The following is a 22,005-nucleotide window of genomic DNA, read 5'->3' as shown; positions in this document are numbered from 1 at the left end:
AGTTTCTTTTGGTAAGTAAATATCTCCAATTGAAACTACAGACGTGAGGGAACAAAAGTGTAAACTTTGCGTTAACATTGGTGAACTATTTCGGAATGAAACGTGTACGCCCCCTTTGTTTTCTTTTTTTTTTAACTTTGCCTCGAACTAGTCCAACCCCCCTCCCATTCTGTGGAATGCGCGTGAATGCAGCATGACCCGGAAGTTGTGAGAATGTTTACAGTCTTTTAAAGAAACACGAACCGTGTTTTAAATCTATTAAAGCGCACGAAAATAAACGTGAAATCAAAATCTGTTAATGTAGATTTAATTTAAAGGACAAATATATTAAATTTTAATAAAATTACCGATGCCTGCGATCACATTCCAAAATACAAGTCCAATGCTATTGATTTAAACAGAAAAGCTTAGTATGGTAGTGGTAGATTTAATGTTCTATATATATTCTTCACAGTATGTTTCAGGTAAAAAAACAAACAAAAAAGTCACACATAAATGTGCATTTTAGCAGTTTATTATGCAGTTGTGTATATAAATGATTCAATACTGTCCATTCAGATATACACTGATCAGTCTGGTTGGGTCCCCTTACACACCAAACAAAAACAATTATTCTTTGAAGCAGATGAAACGGATGCTGAACTCAGACCACTAGGACAATACTCCATCAGAGGCAAAAAGAAAAGAGAAAAGAAAACGTTTTTTTGCGCACATTCTTTCAAAATGTATCAAGCAAGCAATGAAAAGTAGTTTATAACCAGAGGTTGCAACTCCTCCAAAAAAAAAAAAAACAAACCAAAAAAAAAAAACAAACCATAGTGTGTGTGCCTTTACCATGATCCATATATTTTGTCTGTGAGACATGAAGGTCAAATGTGAATATGAACAACAGATAAAAGTTGGTCACGATTATCGTCACTCCTGAATTATCTCTGAAAAGTAAAATGCTCATACAACAGTTCAGATTGCTGACATTTGCTAATAAACATGTCAGATTATAAAATTCTGACTTTACAGCAAGGGCATACAAATACTTTAATTCAAATAAGAACACACCCCCCCCCCCCCAAAAAAAAAAAAAAAAAAAAAAATCTTAAAAGTTTGATTTAACTTGATCCTGTTGACATCATTTTAAAGATGGCAGTAGTTACTGATGTCTATAAAACAGATGACGATCAGATCTTTTAGGTTTTTGCAGTTAGAATTTTTTCCCTTTTTGGTAATGCAAAACACCTAGAAAAATGAATGAACCAACCATAAAGATAGTGTAATTAGATTACTTTAATCCTCAAAACCGCAAAAACAGCACCAAGAATTCTGACCGGCACAATTTCCAACTTTTACTGACATAAAACTGATAAACAGTACTGATAATGATAAGGCAGCCAAACAGGCATAACTTAAAACTTTAAGACCACGGCGAGGCAATGGATAATGAGATACATCACACTTATAATCAAAGACATATCTAACTCTACTTTGTGAGCTTGCAAGTCACCAGAAGTGCAATCTACCTCCCCGATCTATGTCATTCAAAGCTCCTAAGTCTGTTTCAGATTTAAAAACATAAAACCTTTAACAAGGTCAAACTTCAAGGGAATGTATGGGAAATTAAAACATGTCCAAAAATGACATTGTGGATGTATTCACTTACCAACAGACATTGTCCACGCGCTGCATGTAATTGCTACTACTCACTGAGCCCTGAGGCCTATTCATGTGTGATGGCATTTACAAAACGAATGTAGGCAAAAGGCATTTCACTTAGTAATCATACTGAAATCGTATTCATTAATCTAAAACCAAAACCACTAAAGAAATAAGAGAAAATAAGTAAAAATCAACTTGTCATTCTAATGCGACATGGAAAGTTATAGTTCTAGATTTTGACTGTCGTGGCAAAAAGCTGTCTAAAGTTAAATACAAAGACAATCGTGTATCAGAATAACTGATTGAATGAAATAAAATTCATTATGATTACAAGCCAGACTGTAAAAAAATATATATATATACCATCCAGCAATAGATCTTATTGCAAGAAAGAAAAGAAAAAAATCAATTTCCTTTACAACCAACACTCCACCTACTTAATGCACTGATAAATATGTTTACGTCTTTATATATAAAAAGGTGGGGGACAGACAAATTCAAAAACACATTTTTACAACAGGACAAAACCATGAAATTTAGTCTGACAATTTCTTAAAAAGAATTTAAAAAAATAATAATAACCCAACATAAATTTGATGAACGCATTCTTTAGTCCCTGACGCAAGACGGAAATACAGGAGTCACTGAACTTCTTCAGACTCCAATGAATGTGATGGGTATGCCCACCCTAGTTATATATAACGCTTCGGAACATGTGCACCAATTCTCAGATCCCTACGGAACCCCCCCCCCCCCCTAAAAAAAAAAAACAAAACAAAAAAAACAAAACAAAACAACAGCAGCAGGAAATAAAAGAAACTTGTGCAAAAGTGCTTCCTGCATCCCGTGACTGCCACCCAAACCCCCAACCTCCATGTGTGGCTTCCTTTTGTACAGGTAAGAATGTGATTTTGCTCTCTGTACTGAAAAGCAGTGCTCACCTGACTACAGTACAGAAAATTCAGTGTAATCACTTGCGCATATATGTGTAGTTGGGATGTAGACGCTTGCTATTAAGTTGTTCAGGAAATTGTAAAACCCTCGTTCCTAAATGTTCTGTCCTAGCTAATTAATCAGCTAGTCATTTGTCTTTCCCCCAGTAACCCTTTGCATCCCCAGTCAGCTCAGTATACATTCCTTCAGCTTAGGGAACACCAACCTGCATCAGTGCCATGGAACAATCACTTCATCCTCAGCCGGGATGAACTGAGCCACGATTCAGTTGCATGCTTATTGCTATAAAGACACTCAGAGGGAGAAAAAGGCTAGCGATTGTTTTGCGAGCTATCGTGCAAGTAGTTTAATAAGATTTGCACACATCTCAAAGAACTCAATGGTGTGGCTTCCTGGTCGAGGGACAGATGCATTGTCCCCGCCTCCTGTGGAATCGATGGAGGAGGTCAACGATGACGTCAAAGAGCCTTCTCCAGTCTTGGTGGGGTGCACGGTACTAGGTGTACCTGGAAGCTCTGCTCCATCTACATCGTTCTTAATAGCGGTCCGGTAGTTGCCCACAGAGCCAGAGCGCAGAGGGGTAGCACTTCCAGATTTTGTCTCCAACATATCATCTGAACAATAAGACAAACTGATTTTCAAACACAAGAAGTTCAATGGGTATCACTAGGGTATCTACAAGTCTTGGAAAATACTTAATTCAATTCCTGCCACAGAGACACTGCTGTAAACAGTGAAATTAATTACTAGTTTATACTTACTCGATTGTTTAGGCTAGGTATAAAGTGTAAGATTTTTGTAGTCAAAAATAAAGATTCTTTTCTTCCTTTTAACCTAATAAACTGTAATATAGATATTGCACTGCGGACACCCAGATCATCCCGACACCCCGAGTTTGAACAATTTTGGGTTCAGTTCATGAAATATGCACAAGCCAAAGCAGTGTTCACCATTTCCTCTCAAAGCAGCTGTGGCTACATAGTCCATGGCTCTAACACCCACATACATCTCTGTTCACTAGTGATGGGATTTCCGGCTCTTTTTAGAGATCCGACTCTTTCGGCTCAGCTCACTAAAAAGAGCCGGCTCTTTCGGCTCCGAACCGGCTCTTCAGGTTGTTTTGTTGCTTTAATTATTTAATCATTAACAATAATATAAAATTATGCAGAAAAGGAATTACTAATGTTAAAAAAAGTGGTTTGATTTATATATGTTTATATATGGCCCCTAGAGACAAAGCACGTACAAACTCTAAAGCATATACAAACTCCAAAAAGCACGTACAAACTCCAAAACACATTTCTAGCGTTTACTGAACTTCCAAAACAGACTCAGATCACTTAAATTACACAATTGAAAGCATGTGCGTATTGTTTGTGTATTTATAGACAAGCACTCATATTTATTCAAATAATTAAAAAAAAAAAAAAGTTCATTTACCTGTTACTACCACACACCAAATCCGGTTGTTGATACTTCCTGGCTTGTGTAGCCACTAGGAAACAAAAGCTCAACACTGCGCCCTAGCATCCTGGAGCACTTCTGTTGTCTTTTGTACGTGATTCTGAGTTTGTACGTGCTTCTGAGTTTTTACGTGTTTTGGAGTTTGTACGTGCTTTGTCTCTAAGGGCCACCATAAATATACTTTATTTATTCACTCCACATAAAATGTAATAAATAAATCATATAATACAAAAAACAACTATTTACATTTAAAATTTTTAACTATTTAAATTTTCAGCTTTTTCCTTTTAAACAAATTTAACTTGAAACAACACAAAACACTGCAAACCACAACACAATCAAATATAAATTAAAATATTAAAACAAAATAAGATGCACATTCTATTTCATATGGGCCTGCATGATTTCTGAATCCTTTATCATCTGCAACTGAAAATAGTGGATGATTACTAGGGGTGCAACGATACTCGTATCGATATTGAACCGTTCGATACAGTGCTTTCGGTTCGGTACGCATATGTATCGAACAATACAAAATTTTTAATTTATTTTATCAACTTTCCTTCTGGCGGTGCTGTCTGTGTTGAGCGCTCAGTGGATCTGCGCTCGACAGTGCAGCCTAGGCGGAGTAGTCGAACGCAGATTCACTGAGCGCAGCGCAAGCTAGCCAGACAGAAGCTAAGCTCTCGTTGCAACATGGCAAATTGAACCTCCCCCACCCTCATTCAGATCTGGCGTTTGGAACTATTTTGGTTTTCATGTGGAGTATGACCCTGAAGGTAAGCGTGTCATGGACTAAAGTAAAACAGTATGTTGGATGTGCCAGCAATGCTCAATTACATGGGTGGGAACTAGTGTGTTAGCACAGTTAGCTCGTTAACGTGTTGGCCGTCCAGCCCCACACATGGGGCGATCCGCGGTAGCTCGTTAACGGAGATTTGCCGTGTTGTGGCGTTAACGTCATTTCAATGAGATTTACGCTGACAGCACTAGTGGGAACACAACGAACATGACTGCACATTTATGCCGACATCATCCTAGTGCAAAGACAAGTGGAAGCAGAGAAAAACAACAAGCAGGAATGCTACAAACTTTACCCGAGTCATTTAGACACCCGTTAGCACATGATTCTCCTTATGGAGACCTGATATGTTTAATATGCTGCTGAGAATATAGCCCAGAAGAAGCGTATAGTATAGCTTTTATTTTGGAAAGAGCCATTTCTCTGTAATAAACTCTCTTTTCCAAAGATGAGTGATTCCTCAATCAGATACAGGGCTCGCAAAATCGCTAGCGATTTTTCCAGTCGGGCTACCAAAATCTCTCTGCCCTGCCCGTCGGCCTATCGTAGGAAGGAAAAATCTATGTCAATGCTTTTGCATTCTTTCGGAAATGTAGCTGGGTAATTATGTCATTGGCATCGGTGAGCCACTGTCAATATGTGACATATTGAAATCGCGTTTGAATTTGCGCTTGTTCTTTGCTTTCACTTTGCAATCGCGTGAACTGTGTATAGAGAGCGACAGCACTGATTGGTGAGTGATGATAATTTGCGCACCAATTCCTCTGACATCGTCTTATCGATCATTAGCTTACTATGCAAACATGACAAGTGAAATCTCCCGCAGCAAGCTTAAACATGTGAGAGGTTGATCGCGCAGAGAATCGCTGAGCATTAAGTGAGTGCGTGTGTCAAAGCAGCAGGATATATATTTTAGTTCTGCTGAGCCAAATAAGACAGGTCAGGGTGAAGAAGTGACAGCCAAAGAAAAGCTTACCACAAAACGGAAAAGTTATGACAAATCAGACTATAAGGCAAAAAGAAAGTGCAGCTTTATGGTTTCATGGACAAACGAATTTCTGTGGCTGCAATATGACGAGCTAAATAACCAGGGCTGCACATAAGTGGTCCGCAGGTGTGCATTCCCTGTCAAAATAAAAAACGCGCACAAGATAAGAAGTTGCAACGCGTGTTTGCGTACATAAGATTTTCAGGAGGAGGACTGACATTTGTTTAGAACTCTTAAAGATGTCGAAGAAACTCCTTTAAGCAATTACTGTGATGTTCCTCCGCCTCCATAGAAATGTCAGGAGTCCGAACCACAAAAGAAGCACGTATTCTCGGAAAAGTGGTTGCAGGAGGTGAGCTGGCTTCAAACAAATGATGAACGCACAGAGATATGGTGCAGAATGTGCCGTGAAAATTTAATAAATGACAAATTAAAAAGGCATGAACTTTTTTTTTTTGTATCAAAAAAATATCGAACCGTGACACCAAAGTATCGAACCGAACCGAACCGTGAATTTTGTGTATCGTTGCACCCCTAATGATTACTATACCTTTCTAATGTGACGTTGTTGTCCCTGGCTCTCTTTCTCTCTGGCTCTGTTCCTGTGCTACTGCGAGTGTAACTAACGCCCCTCCCCCCTCTGCCTAGGGCAAAGTGCGGAGTTTAGCGGAAAAAAGGGCGAGAGAGAGGGTGAGAGAAAGAAAAAAAAAAAAAAAACCTCACGGCTCCCAATAAGGAGCCGGCTCGCATCGTTCACTTCAAAGAGCCGGCTCTAAGAGCCATTTCTTTCGCGAACGACCCATCACTACTGTTCACTGACTTCTTCTTAGCCACCATTTACTGAGATAAAAAGCCTTTGGTTCATGAGGGGTTGACCAGTAAACAAATTTTAATATAAGCTATTCGGCTTTCTAAAATGAACCTATTCTAAATGTAGCTATATTTGCCGGTGCATGACCTGCTTCCTATGAATGTGGTTATGCATTTTGTTAATACCAGTTTTAATGCTGGAAACAGACTGCATACAACTGTATTTTAATTTTCTTGATCAAAATACTGCTGACCATGATAATTTTATGAGATTACTGCAGTCCCAATGTCCACTTTGCTTGGTCAAATTATTATAATCTGGGGCGTTAGACACACACTTACAGTGACAGGAGCTATTTGTTTATCTCTTGAGCTCGGTCCCTTTTCTGTGATTGAATGAGTCACAGGTTAGTGTTAAATGGCTTAACAAACAAAATGTTAAGACAGAGGGATTGGACTTCAAATGAGTAAAAAAAGTAGCCAATGTCCAAAGAAAAACCCTCAGAAATCCTGGAGAACTATTGCTCAAGACCCCTTACAAAAAAAGCTCTCGCTGCTTGGAAGCAAAATATAAATAAATGAGGTAAGTGCTGTATATATAGATGAAAATCTTTCTTGTAATCCACATTCACGCATCCCTTTACTTCCCATGCAGTGCCAGAGGATGCATCCAACTTTCCTGATCTGGTGCCCGATTTGTGCCCAATTTGGTTGTGCCTGAACTGCTGCTGCTACAGCAGTCCTATTATGAACTTGGGCTAACAGCATTAGCACACAGGTTTCCAACAGGAGGCAGGACTGTTGCACTGATACAGCGGCTGATGGCTTATACTTTTTGCAACTTCTCTCATAGTCCTCCATGTTGTCCACCAGACGAACATTTAACAATGCCCAATCTTGCCTGATCAAACCATTTAATATGTATTAATATATTTGCAGTCTCTCAAACTTAGTTCCCAGATAATTTTGTTAAGACCTGCAACAAATATTACTGCAGGTAATTTAATTTAAGAAATGCTGCTAAACTATCACGCAAAGAGTTTAAAACCTAAATTAACCTAAGCTATAAATTCGTGTGATTCATTATGTGTAGTTATAGACAAATATTAACAATCAGCATAATATTTTCTATATTTCTGAGTCATCAGGTATAAGTTCAGATAAACATAAGCTTAATGATGGACTTCGCTGTAGCCCAAAGCCAAAGCTTCACATACTTTAAATGGAAAGCCTGTGATGTATCAGAAGCCCACAACAGCTCTTCAATCTCATGTTTTCCTTTGAGGTAATGCCAAACACCTACACAGACTTTCCAAACCATCATCCATGAGTTAATCATTTATAAATTCCACACTGAGGCAGCATACTAGAGGACAAAATCCAGATAAACACTGAAGATACAGAGAACTGAGTAAAGGGCTTACCTGACGATCTAGGTTAACTGGTCAAATGTTACAAAACTGAGTGTAAGTTGTATGAGACTAGTTTTAAAAATTCAATATATTACAATACAAACAATCAAAACTTGATCCATCTGTAAATTACAACGCATGCTGTACTGCTGCCATTGAGCTTCATGAGTCAAATAATTCCCAAACACTGACGTCTTATGACTGCCCTTTAACACAATTTCCTAATTTTGCACAGTACTGTGTTGAATCCCCACCTGTCCTTGTTTGCATTTGTTTTTGTATGCTGGTGTGCAATGTTCCCTCTAAGCTGCGCACGTGCGCAATTGCGCACTGCTGGCACGGTCTCTGCGCACAGAAAATCTGCGTTGCGCACAAAAAAATCAAACCTGAATTGAAATTAAAATTAATACTTTAACAATTCTGTTTTGCAGTGTTAGTCAGTAAGTGACTGGCTGCTCCCATATGTGATTAGAACGATGCCACCTTATCCCATAGTCCAGCCAATAATGCAATTCACATTCGCACATACGCAGCTAATCAACGTCGTTGACAGGCTGTGACAGCGCCCTTATGTGCCGACACTGGTGTTTTAGCTAGCAAAGCGGCGTGGCTGATGTGGAGTGAAGCCACGTTAATGACGACGTGAACAACCATTGGAGCTGTGAGCAGGACAGACGGAACAATTGAGGGAAAAAGTGTGGACTTTATACCAGTTTTTAAATTGTGTTGATAGGCCACACAAAACCAGAGTTATGATAAAAATATAAATAAACGGTAAAAACTGCGTTTTATAAGAAAAAAGGCTCAAAAGCACTCTCCGCCTAGGAGCAAAGTCAAACCCTACCCCCTCTCACTTTCCTATTTGTCAAAAAAAAAAAAAAAAAAAGTACCATGTCGACCAATCAAAAAATGATGGAATGGGAAGTTTTAGAAGTGACGGTGGTGTTTTGAGATGTGAGAGATTTGAGACATTTAGTGCAAATCCTGTGTAGTTAGTGTGTATATTAGTTTTATTGTGTGTGTCAGAACAATGAGGCGACTGCTGAATGTTACAGGTGTTACTGGAGTGATACATCTCCTATTGTCAGGCCTGCAGGTATGAGGCTGTCTCCTTTATCTCATAGTGGACAGAAATTATTTTTTCGAGTGGCACAAATAATTTGTGTGGCATCAGATTTGATGCAGAACAGCTGATTGTTCTGTCAATAATTTGAAATGTTTATTTAAAAAACGCCTTGGCTGCATTTAAAAAAAAAAAAAAAAAAAAGCTGCAAAAAACGTTGTTGTTTGCATAACTCAGTTACTTTTTTGAAGAAGTAACTATATAATTAATTGCCCAACATTGGTCATTATATACTATATTTTGTAGGCAGAGAGTTACAGGACTCTCTCCCAGACCACAGGCTCATACTCATAATAAGTCAGAGTTTTATAAAAAATGTTAAATTTAAAAAAAAAAAAAAAAAAAAAAAAACGCGTTTGCTGTTGCTCACAGTGGTCCAAGGAATCGCTCAGGGAGTTCGCTCAGACACATGAAAAATTAGAGGGAACATTGCTGGTGTGTCTGCCATCATAACTGAAACCGAGCAGCATGGAGCAGCAGCATGGAACTAATAAATCTTGAACAACAGTTACTTTTATTGAAACACAGGAAGATAAGGGGAATTCACAACTGACCTTGAGTTTATGCACGTATCGCCAGAGCTAATAAAATGAAACACAAAGGCATCTACACTGGCAGAATATTAGCCTCTGCACAGCATGTAATTACATTCTATTACATCTTGTTTCCCTGTGGTATAATCCATGTGCTAATCAATAAACAGATATGGACATCTGCGTCATATGTAGTTACATTTCTGGGATGTGCGGGTCAGGCTATGACACAGACTTAGTGGAGCACTTTGAATCATAACAAATAACGGCCTAATGTATGATCTTTCATGTGTTTTATTCTCTAATATTTGAGCCATACACAGGTTAGCTAACCTTATCAGTGTATCCTGCCGGGTGCTTATGCAAATGAGTGGTGACCTAAATGCAGACTGTTTCCTCACCTACTGCTACAGACTAGTGAAGGTGAAACTTACCGTCTATGCTACGGAAGTCAAGGAGGTAGGTTCTGCTGTCCACTGTGTACAGTTGAAGGCTCATCTTGGCAAGCATCCCAGTAACAGGATTCTTCCTTCTCACACGCAGATAATATGGATTCACAACCTAGAAAATTATTGAAAGGAAGAAAAATGTGTCTTTGTGATGCTTTAAAAGTACACCTGGAGCTTATTAAACTTTTAATACAATCCAACTTCAATAACTAACTGTGAGATTATTTTTTACTACATTTTTTAAATTGTAAATATTAAGCATTTCCTCCTATATCGTGTCCCTCTTCTTCCTTACCTTCCACTCATAATCCAGCTGTTTCATTGCACGGCACACCTCGGTCATGATATCATTTGGTCTACTTTGACTGCGTATACCCAGGTGCCACTTGGCTCTCCTAACACCCTGGTGCTTGGACTTCTGAGGGTTCAGTTCATCCAGTGTGTGACGGATACTCCTGGGAGGAGTCTCCGCCACGAGAAAAGGTACACGCTCAGGGTGAGGCTTAACTATCGCTGCACCTGATGAAGTCAGGTGTTGGTCATCTAGAAAAGAGTCAGGAGGGCTAGATGCCAAGTAGAAATCCTTGGCTTCACTCATGATGCGACGATTGTCAATGATGAGATGGTAGGCAACAGCCAATGGATCCTGATGGTTGCGACTGTATATGCAGGCAAGGACCTCCTCCTCTGTGCACTCAAACTTCTCGCAAACCTCCTTCAGGGCCTCGTCGTCGATCATGTTGTTGCTGTAGGAGGGGTCCTCAGGGAACAAGTACTTTGGCAAATCTTTTTTGAACCACTCGTCCTCTCTGTGGCGAAGAATCATTTTGGTAGTTAAAAGATCATGAATGCAAACAGCACCAACAGAACTAATTTTCTACGCAGACAGTCCCTTGCCATCATGAAATAATGTGATTTACAATCTAGACAACCAAAAACAAAACAAAAAGAAAAACAACTTTGTAAATACTCCGCCAGGCTTACCGGATCTCTTTGATGGTGGCTCTTTTCATCGGATCCACCTGCAACATGTGTTTCAGTAAGCTTATTACTGCAGGGTTCAGATACTGTGGGGTGAAGAAGATCCCATCACAGATCTTCTTAAAAAGTGTTGGCACATGATCATCATCAAAGGGAAGTGTTCCACACAACAAGGCGTAGAGAATCACCCCACTACTCCAAATATCCACCTCTGGTCCAGCATATAACCTGAGGAGGCGTAAAAAGAAAGAATCACAAAAACTATTTTTAACTAGGCTGTGTTTTCGAGTTGTGTTTCTGTCTCACTTTGAAATGTAAGTAAAGTATCATTAGAAGAAAAGAAAAAAACAAAACAGAATTTAAAATAAGCCATTACCTTCCTGAGATGACCTCAGGAGCAGCATAGTTTGGAGAACCACAACTTGTTCTGAGGAACTCTCCATCTGACATCATGTTTGACAAACCTGCAAAAGATTTTAACTATTATATAATATGCACACTTTTCAAAACACAACTTCAATTATTTACCTCACATAAACATTTAATGTTTTTAATGCCGTTTCAAACCATTCTAGTTTGGTTTTAGCTTAAAGTGCTTTATTAAGTATATACCTAACGTGAAAAATACTAAAGCAGTAATGTTTCGTTTTCTGTCGACCCCCCAAAAAAGTTGATTTATAATTTAGCTGTACCATTTATTTAAGATTCTCCACTTACTGCAGTTCATCCTCTCAGCAAGGAGACAATGTCTTTTTCACTGGTAGCAATGGTGAACATGAGTCATGAATTAACAGAAGAGTGACAAAAATACTAAAGATTCAAAATAATTTGGAATAACTGCAGGTTAAATAACAACCAATGCACACTAGAATAGTTTAATATTATCAAAGTCTTGAATGTAGTTCTGTATATTTGCTTAGACAAATTTAAGGAATGTATGAAGGATTTTCTGAAACATATTTTATGTTTCTGGCACACTACTGCCAGAAATGATTGATCGCTGAAATGACAAACTGTTATTAGAATATGTTTTCATGCTCACACTAAACAACCCTGGAATCTGCTCATGGATTATAAACCTATGTGGTGTGTGAGGTTTTGTAAAAATCTTTTGAGAAAGTAACTTATAACTAAGTTGTGAAATACTAGTTAATATATGATTTATTTGTCTGCCTTTCAAGTTAATGACTCTACAGAATCGGCACTTTTAACGGTGGTAAATGATCTGTCACTTGTTGTTGGACTCTGACTCAACCTCCGTTCTCTTGTTATTAGACCTTAGCACTGTGGTTGAAACAGTGGACCACAAAATACTTAAGAACAGGCTTATGAAACACAATGTCATCTCAGGTGTGTCAACAGTTGAGACCGTACTTTCCAGAAAGATCTCAATATATGCTTTAAATTATTTTCTGAGTCGTGCACTATTTAGTATGAAGTCTACAAGGGTCAGTCCCTGGCCCACTTTTATTTTCAATAATATGCAGCACCAGCGGGTTAAACTCAGCTAAAACTGAGATGTCAGTGACTGGAATGGCAAGAGTGAGTCATAAGTATGACCAGTGTGTCTTGATGACTGTGTGAACCACTCTGAAGATTTGGTAAGCATCTTGTTGTTTTTTGATCAGAGCCTTTAATTTGACACTCATTAATTAGGTGAGAAAAATGGCTACAGACATATGATGGCGCTCAAGGACGCCAAGGTTCTAGTTCATGTCTTTGTGACATGAACTAGAACTAGTGACTTTAGAGGTCTGTAGTTGGTTCATATTGCAGCACCACGGATTTTGACTAGTTTATCTAATTATGATATTACTCCAGTGCTCAGCTCTCTTGAGTGGCTTCCTGTTCAGACAAGAGCAGATTTTAAAGTACTGCTGCTGTCTTATAAAATATTAACTAGCAGAGCACCAAGCTACCCGAGTGATCTTGTGAGACCATATGTACCTATAGGTCCGCTACACTCTCAGGGGAGTGGTCTTCTGAAGGTCCCAAAGGTTAAGAAAACAACATATTTTTATATCATGCCCTAACATTATGGAAAAGCCTTCTGTCTGACATTAGACTGTCAAGTTCAACTGAGGTCTTACCCACCTGTTTTCTATTGTATGTAGTTCTTGAGGTATTATTGTCTCAGTTTTCAGGATTATGGTGTTTTAATTATTTGTTACTGTGTTTGCTTTTAGCTTTGTTTATTCTTTGCTTTGGAAAGGACTTTCTATGAAAGTGCTCTACAAATAAATATTATCATTACTATTAGGGCTGTGCGATATGACACAAAATCTCATATCCCGATATAAGACACCTATCGTCCGAAACGATATAAATCACAAAAATGTAAAAAAAAAATAAAAAAAAAATTTGTAAATTCTGTGAATCTCGGGCAGCTCGACTTGTGTGAAGTGTTTCCAGCTGGGCGTCATGTAGCTGGAGTCGAGTGTTTTAACCGATGCATAAAACTATACCTTTTTAGACACAAGTTGTAACGGCTTCCGTTTTCTTTGTGAGTATTTATTACACGCTGTGCTGCAGGGAAAAGCCTGTTCTAACGTTTGAGTCTAAGGTTTATTTTTTAGCACCTGACTGCTCTTTTTTGCTTCTCATCCGAAAATACTCTGCATACTCTTTCACGTGATTCCATTTATTTTGAAAAGTCTCAACAGGATCTTGAGCTTTATTGTGAAAGGTTTATGTGGAAAATAAACAAGCGGACTACAGTGACCATCAAAACAATGAAAAAATATTGCCGTAAACAGTTTATTTTGCGACACCACAAAACAAATGATAGCGTAAAATTAAACGATAGACGTTTTTCTATATCGTCATCCGATATATATCGTTATATCGAACAGCCCTAATTACTATTACTACTGTGTGTATAATTAACAAATTAAAAACAGTGGTTCCTGCTGAGACTCCTCGATTTAAGTCCAAGAACTACTCACCAAAGTCTGCAATCTTAGCATTCATATGCGCATCAAGCAGCACATTTTCTGGCTTAAGGTCTCGATGTACCACCATGTGTCTGTGGCAGTAGTCTACTGCTGAAATGATCTGCTGGAACAGTCGTCGACTCTCCTTTTCATCCAACTGTCAAAGCAGAAATTATTCATTAGGTGTGATCTTTCCTTCCTCAGTCAGAACATCACTGATGACTAAGCAGCACCTCATGTTGTGTTTTGAATATCTTTTTCAGCCTTCACAGTTTACAAAGTTCAAAGATTACTTTATCTCCACTGTAGTCTGATGATGACAAGTGTATGATACTTATCTGTGTTATCTTTATCTCACTAATGATAAACTACACAACATCTGTGCAATATGAAATGATGGAAAGGGTTAAAGAAGTTTGGAATCAATATACAAGTTTCCAGTCCTAAAGTACCTTTCCATTTTTGCAGATGTAGTCAAAGAGCTCTCCCCCTGAGACATACTCCATCACCATGAAGATATCTGTAGGGGTGCTGATAACCTGATACCTACAGTCAAAACAAGTCATGTGGGTTATTAGGAGTTGGAAGGTATTATACAAGAAAATTTAGACATTTAGACATGTATGTTACCATTTGACAATTATTACAAAGAATAATTGGAATATGTGCTTAGTTTTGGACAGCTGACTCAAATAGACGTCCCTTATTTTTAGTTTTAATGTTACTTTGCCAATGGTCTATTTTAGCCCATTTATGATGACTTTTAACAAAGTAATTTAATCAACCAGCAGCTCAGTTCAACCCAGAGGAGATTGTTAACACATCTAATTTTTGGTTTCCTGTAACAAAGAAAAACAATTCCTCACAAACAGGAAGAAACTTAGTTGCCATGGAAGAAGATTGGTGTGCTCAGTATTGAAAAAAAAGTGTATGAGAGCAGCACTTTGTGCAAATGTTGAATATTATAATAGAATACAAAAACAATTGAGCATTTTTATGTTTCTGCTGCCAGACAGACAACAGACTGAGCTATGAGTTAGACTCCACTGCATACTTGCAGTCCATTAGTGGCATTCATCATACCTACATCTATTTGCACTAAAATGCTGTGTAGCTCTCTTTGCACATTAGCCACATCTGTTGCTGTTTTACATAACCATTATCAAGCTGTAGAATCAAATCAGGAGAAATTCTTGATAGCAAGTCCCAAAAACCACATTGTATGCAGCCTCTAAAGCTCAGATTTTACAAGTTTTAAATACAGACAACAACAAAAAAATGCATTGACAATGTGACAGTGTTAAGATATTTTAAGAAAACATTCAGAGCTTTTGTAAATCCAATACTAACACGCACTACCATGCTGGATAAAACCAAAGGCAATAATGTCTGCCATGCAGTCTGTAGCTCAGCAGATGTTAGAGATGTTCACTAACTGTGAATCTGATGTGTTGCAATTGCAGAAAACATCCCATCAATAAAAATGAAGCAGTATTATGTTACATTACTCGATCTGTTATTATCCCCGCTAGACAGACAATGTTATGTGCTTTGCCCCAGTGGTCCGTGCACCCTGCCAAAGATGGAATCAGTCTCTCATGTGTAGACACACACAGACATAGCTTACATTTTTTAACATGCTTGACATGGAACGGGGCAATTATACCCCCCCCCCCCCCCCCCCCCGTCAGTTTAATGACCCTGTAACTGTGGCCTTGAGTCTGTGAGCATTCCCTTACCAAACAGGAAGTCCCCTGACAACTGTCAAATAGTAAGTTTAGCTTAGAGCACCAGAACATTATGGCACAGTCAGCTCAGACTATGACGTTAAAAAATGACTCATTTCAAATGACACACTTATCTGCTTTAGCCTACCAGATGTTGACAATAATACCAGCAGAGCAAGCTACACAGCTACCCACAACAAAGGCAAAGCCAGGGCACTTTTGTACATTAAAATGAAAGACCAACTGAGGGAATAACTAAACAGTCAATACTGCACAATAGGGAGAGGTCAGAAGAGAGAGTGGACTGAGTCAGACAGATACTGTCCTAGATGGATGCATTCTAAAACAACACTATAAAAGCCTGAAAATAGCTCAGTGGGTGGCATTAATGTGGTGGCAAGGGGATTATGGAGCAGTGAGCAGGGTGTAATCTAGGACTTACAGTTTAATTATGTGAGGGTGCCTGAAAAGCTTGAGGTTCTGGATCTCCCGGCGAATCTTTCCCACCACATCCAAACTGCGGATCTTCTGCCTGTTCAAGATCTTCACTGCCACTTGATGCTTGGTCAGCTCATGTTGGCCCACTGAAAGATAGAAAGAGAGTGGTTGGAGCAATTCTATTACAACCAAGGCCATATAAAATAGGGAATGGTGAAGTATTATGCAAAACAAGGCATCTTCACGCAACTTAAGGAAAGGTGTAATTTGTTGTTTACACTATTAGGATAAAGGTTACCGGACATGCTACGAATCTTAGAGGTGAAACCTATTTTGGAAACAGAAGGCAGCATGGTGGATGAAGGACAGCAGCAATAGGACCAATATCCTGAAGTCAGTGTGAGGAATGGGAGATCTAAATCACCACCTCCTATCACAATTTTAAGAATATAAAAAAATAAAAACATTCAAATTAAAGAAAAAAATGGAAGAAAGGAAAAAAAAAAGTATTTTGTATTCAGTCAACCATATTCAATCACTCAAGCATATCAAAGCATAGCTTTGTCATTTGGTATTATGGAAAGACTGTAAAACAGTTCTCTTGTTTTTGTTTTTTGCTGAAACTGGCTGCCTACTGGGTGTGATATATCCAATGCTGAAACAAAAGTCCTTCTAGAAGCAAATCTTGCCACGCACAATGTTGAAACACCTTCCAGCAACTATAGGGCACATACTTATGAAACATCAGTCAAAGCTAACCAAAACCTCTAACAAGTTTGCAAAATTTTACTTCTATCTGCTGTTTCAGCATTCTCTCAAATATGTAAATTCAAGAGTCTTTGAACGCCACATCTCTACTTTATAAAGTCTCCAGCTGAAAGTTATATTTAAAAAAAACAAAATAAAAAAATCCTAGCACATGCTAAATTATCTGTAAAGATGAGTGGGGATACACAGTCAATACATGAGCAAATAGGTCAAATACAGAGTCCTCATAACTGAAAGCGGTAAAAAGCCGCACAAGAAACAAAAAGATAACATCTCAATGGACGGTGGGAAGACAGCGCATTTGCCCATGGGAGTTAGCAAACAGCTGGTTTTGATTTACCAGCTGTGTCGGTAGTAATCAAGACCATAATCACACAGCACCAACTCTAGCTCTTTTCCCTCAACATCAACAAATAGCTGAGAGCTGGGAGATGACTCATTGGGAATTAACCGATCACGCAGCTTGCGGTGGTTCCACTCCATTTCGATATATATTGTGGTTTCAGTGTTTCTACTGAACACAACAGCCTGTAAGGTAAACAAAACAAGTAACGCGCAGACACGATCACTTTTAAGAAATAAAACAGGTTTTTAGTCCATTGCGTGTTGATACAACTCAAGTTGTATATTGACTTAAGCTTCTAAGCGTTCAGCCCTGTGCACTGACAAAGTGGGCGTAGATTCAGCAGAGTTTGTCCAACTCTCTCAATCTAAATTTCAGAAATAACATTGAATACTTGAAACAGGCAACAAATACGCCTCGTGGGGAAAGAAGTTGTGAATAAATGTAGTGCAGAGTTGGGTTTAAAGGCAAGAGAGAGGAAACCGTACTTTACCGATTAAAATGTACTCTTGCTTGCGGCAACATCAATGAAGAGGGCTGACTTCCCGGTGTATGTCTCAACAAGCGCTTCGCTCGCTAGCACGCAACGCAACCGACGCTAAATGGCAAACTATGTGACCAGCTACAGGCCAATTTCATAAAACTTGCAGTGTCTTCTTTATCTTAGAAACTACAACGACATACTCTAAAACCTGCGTTTTGTCACACACAAAAAAGTTCGGAAAATAACGCGACAACAAGTGTGTTGCCTCCCCAGCACTGCGACAAGTTAGCTTTCCTAGTATGCTAGCTTAGCAGCTAAGCTAAAAGCTCCCTCTCCCACCGTCTCGCAGCTGGCAGGATGCACAAACGCCTGAGACAGTTACACATACCTTTAACCTTCCCAAACGTCCCCACTCCGAGAGTGTCTCCGAGAATGTAATGTCCAATTTTAACTCTTCCTTCATGCTTCACTTTTTCCGTCGCCATCTTCCCGCAGTGGCCTTGCTGCGGGGTTAGCTAGCTGCGGTAGAGATGGACCGGACTCCGCTATGTGTTTCTCCACTCTAGCGGCTCCGCTAAACACTGAGGGTGGGAGGCGTCCCGGCTCCTGCGCGATTCGTCAAACTCGTCAACGACGTAACATGTTGCATTTAAATGCTCTCAATAAACTCCGAAATTGTTAATCTGGGTGAAATTCATGTTGTAAACTTGTTTTGGCCGGAAATTCTACCGTATAGGTTAATTCAGGGTCAGGAAGTGAAAGGAGAGAAAATGTGCTTTAGGAATATATGAGATAGATAAATTATGATGTGCCCAATCAAATACTATGGAAACTCTGGATAAAGTCAGCAGTTTTCTGCCTATATAAAAAGGATTTCTGGCTGCTCCCTTACTGGGGCCCTATTTTTATCTGTCTAAATACAACATAAAAAAAGATTTTAAAAACTGACAAAATACCATCAGGATTAAATACATTAGAAATACATGAATACAGTGAACTATGTTTCATAAGAATCCATTCTCATAATCGTCTCAAATATATTTCCAATGCCTTGTTAACTTCATAAAAAGTATATAAACAAAAGCTGCACTCCAGTCCAAACTATCCAAATTACATTAAATGCCGCTTCAGCAAGGGCAAATTAGACAGGCTTATTGTATCCACAGATTTCTGTTGCCTGGTGACACAATCAGGTTTTGTGGGTTTATACTTAAGGCACACTGTACAAGTGAAGGAACATTTTAATGTAGATAGTGCACAGCACTGTTTGGAAGCAGAAAGCTCAATTTGGCGAATGAATCAGCAAACTCTGCTGAAATATGACTCCTGGTCCATAATTTATGCTGGAAAAATCACGTTGAAATGAGTCATAGCACGGAGATCAGTAAATATGGCTCGATTGTGTTGGAGGAAATATATAATGCACCACTCTTTCCCCTATACTATTCAGTTCTGCAACATGGCAAATCCAGTTCATAGTTGCGGTTTTAGGCTCTTGTTTATGAGGTGGATATATATTTTGCCATCATCCCACCCTGCAGTATTTGTTGCACTTATTGTTAACTGTTAAAAATATTGAAAAGTTTCAAAGGTAAATATGGTAGGTTACAAGAAGAAAGGACACTCAACTGTCTAGAAACAGAAAGATGTGCACAATATTCATGGGAACCAGATTTCACAACAATTATAATTATTCATTTTATGGAGTAAAACGTCTTTGAAATACTTGTTAAACTATGCTCCATTTAATATGCAAACATATCCAGCAAGAGAGGAAAAAAAGACAGTTTGACCTTGCTGTGTAGTCTGACTACAAAACTCCATAAACCTTGTAAAAAACCACTCCTACTGTATGTCAAGACCTGAAGCATGAAATATCCTTACAGACATGCAGGGAATTTCAATGAACTGGTCAGGAGGAGAAAAACTCCTCACTGACAGTAATGCATGACCACACAGATTATGGTTCTAAGGAGTGTCAAGGCTCATGTTTAAAGCATGGGACAATGAACCTGAAAGATCTTAAAAATCTTTCACTGCCCTTTTTAAAAAAATTATTATTATTTTTCTTAAGTACAAACTGAAAAATACAGGTTTTGTTCAGTCAGTGATTATTTTAAAAAAAGAAAGGCTTGGTGAACAGTTACCATGACTCCCTTGAGAATTCTGGTAGGAATTAACAGTGAGTACCAAAAGTCCTGTCAGTGACACTTAGTGTATTTTTGCAAGTGTGAATGTTGTACTTTGTATGCAGTTTGAGTCTGAGTACGTAGGGATCTGGCTCACTGCAGTACACAAAACAGGTATTTGATTGAGCTTCTTAGCACACAAAGAACTCAGTATACATCCCAGAAGTACTGCACTCAAGATAATATTTATACCCAAAATGATGATTTAAGTAATTCAAGTAATTTGATTACATGTAAAAAAAAAAAAAAATGAATTCAGTGTAATTTGGTTACATAATTACAAAGCAAAACATTATATTAAATGGATTATATTATATCTTTTTGATTGGTTCTTGCCGTAACATGAATGTTAACAGTTGTCAAATAGGGCTATGTACCAACACAACACAACTGATGATCCCAACCCCATTAAGAAGGCAAGAAATCCCACAAATGAACCCTGAGAAGGCACACCTGTGAAGTGAAATGTAATTCAGGTGACTGCATCATGAAGCTCATTGAGAGAAGGCTAAGGGTTTGCAGTGCTGTCAACAAGTGAAAACATATCATATGATATATATGATATGTTATCACTTGAAGCTCACCAAAAATACAGAAGTATTTGAAGTTTTCTTTAAAAAAGTATCAAATATGTTATGGTGGCTGGTGTCAGCTATATAATCATGACAGCTATATACTACTGGTTGTCAGACACAAGCAGCACTGTATCTGAGGGGCACTAAGAAAGGTAAACTGGCCACGTTTTGTTTGTTGGTTTTTTTAACCGTACAAATCTTTGCATGTGTGTGTCATCATATGAAAGTATGTTCTTGAAGACACCAACTGCAGGAACAGTACTGTATTGTTAGTACAATATTGTATTATAATACAATATTGTTGTCAGTTTTGTATAAGTATTGCTTCATATCTTATTGCAGTATTTTTGTTTGTTTGCATCCACTAAGCAGGTCATGGGTTACAGTTAGAGCCTGACCCATATAAGATTTTTAAGACATCACTATTTGAGAATTTAAAAAAATATCCAATAGCTTGATATACCAGTTCATATTTGTTTTTCTTTCTGGCACATACATAAATAGATTGCTCAAATATTTGTTATGTCTAGGGATTTCTTTACTTCTTTAATCTAGGCCCCACTCTACTCTGATCAGCTGGTTGTATCCAAAGGTAAGTTGTTAACAGAGAAGTTACAGGGTGGCCTCTGGTGGACAAAAAGTGTAAAACACCAACATCCATAACTTGGTTGAAGTGTTTCTCCCCTCTCTTCTTCACTTTTCTAATATTTCATTTTACAGTCATTATAAATGCTAGATGATAATAGATAATATCGCCTGAAAATATCAGTCTGATGATAAATTGTTGGGGCTCTAGTTACATTTCACACCATAGCAAACTTAAATGTCATCCAGATGATTGTGGCAGCTTAATGAAAAAGACATATACACAATAAACGCATTTAGTTGTATAGTTAGTTATGTCATATGCCAAAGTGGCGTGTCCACGTGACAATTAAAGGCATCAACCAGAGACTGTAAGGATGCTAAATGCAAAAAAAAAAAAAAAAGTTGTAAAGAGAAACAATGCATATTAAATTAATAACACTACTTGAACAACATGTCAGGTTTATAATGTGGTTCCAGCAGGAAAAGTACTAAGAAAGCAGAGCAGCTAGCCAAGTTTCCCAAAAGCTGAATGTTTCTATTTTCATAAGTGTATTTCTATGAATGTTTAACTGGTGACAGTCTATTGGTTAATTACAGCCTGTATGTGACTTTGCTTTTATACCACCAGTTATCCCCTTTTTATTTTTCACGTTTCACTTTTACATTGCGTTTTTACCAACAAAGGATTGAAACCATGCCATAACTTGGACTGTCCAATAGATGGCGATGTCTGTGCAGGATCTGGTAAGGAGACAGATGATGAATATGCTGCTTTATGCTGCCCTGCAGTGCCC

General features: G+C 38.3%; 1 protein-coding gene across 1 annotated transcript; it reads right to left on the bottom strand.

The window, feature by feature from the left end:
- Positions 1-118: 118 nt before the first annotated feature.
- prkaa1 (protein kinase, AMP-activated, alpha 1 catalytic subunit) lies at positions 119-18,481 on the bottom strand. Its single transcript, XM_085165950.1, has 9 exons — positions 18,248-18,481; positions 16,269-16,410; positions 14,552-14,645; positions 14,112-14,256; positions 11,543-11,630; positions 11,170-11,394; positions 10,481-10,994; positions 10,171-10,297; positions 119-3,218 (listed from the first exon to the last, which is right to left on the bottom strand). The coding sequence occupies exons 1-9, from the start codon at positions 18,342-18,344 to the stop codon at positions 2,935-2,937; spliced, it is 1,716 nt and encodes a 571-aa protein (XP_085022076.1). The 5' UTR covers positions 18,345-18,481; the 3' UTR covers positions 119-2,934.
- Positions 18,482-22,005: the final 3,524 nt, after the last annotated feature.

The sequence above is a fragment of the Neolamprologus multifasciatus genome, chromosome 7, assembly GCF_963576455.1.
Source record: "Neolamprologus multifasciatus chromosome 7, fNeoMul1.2, whole genome shotgun sequence".
NCBI classification, from domain to species: domain Eukaryota; kingdom Metazoa; phylum Chordata; class Actinopteri; order Cichliformes; family Cichlidae; genus Neolamprologus; species Neolamprologus multifasciatus.
The sequence above is the reverse complement of the archived record's forward strand: the minus strand, read 5'-3'. Positions and strand labels throughout refer to the sequence as shown.

What these genes read in the sequence shown, in the direction of transcription:
- prkaa1 (XM_085165950.1), bottom strand. Translation starts at nt 18,344, where the DNA reads ATGGCGACGGAAAAAGTGAAGCATGAAGGAAGAGTTAAAATTGGACAT. An exon ending in GACGTTTGGGAAGGTTAAAG is followed by an intron (nt 16,411 to 18,247) that starts GTATGTGTAACT and finishes TCTATCTTTCAG; the next exon opens with TGGGCCAACATGAGCTGACC. An exon ending in TGACTTCCGTAGCATAGACG is followed by an intron (nt 3,219 to 10,170) that starts GTAAGTTTCACC and finishes CTTATTGTTCAG; the next exon opens with ATGATATGTTGGAGACAAAA.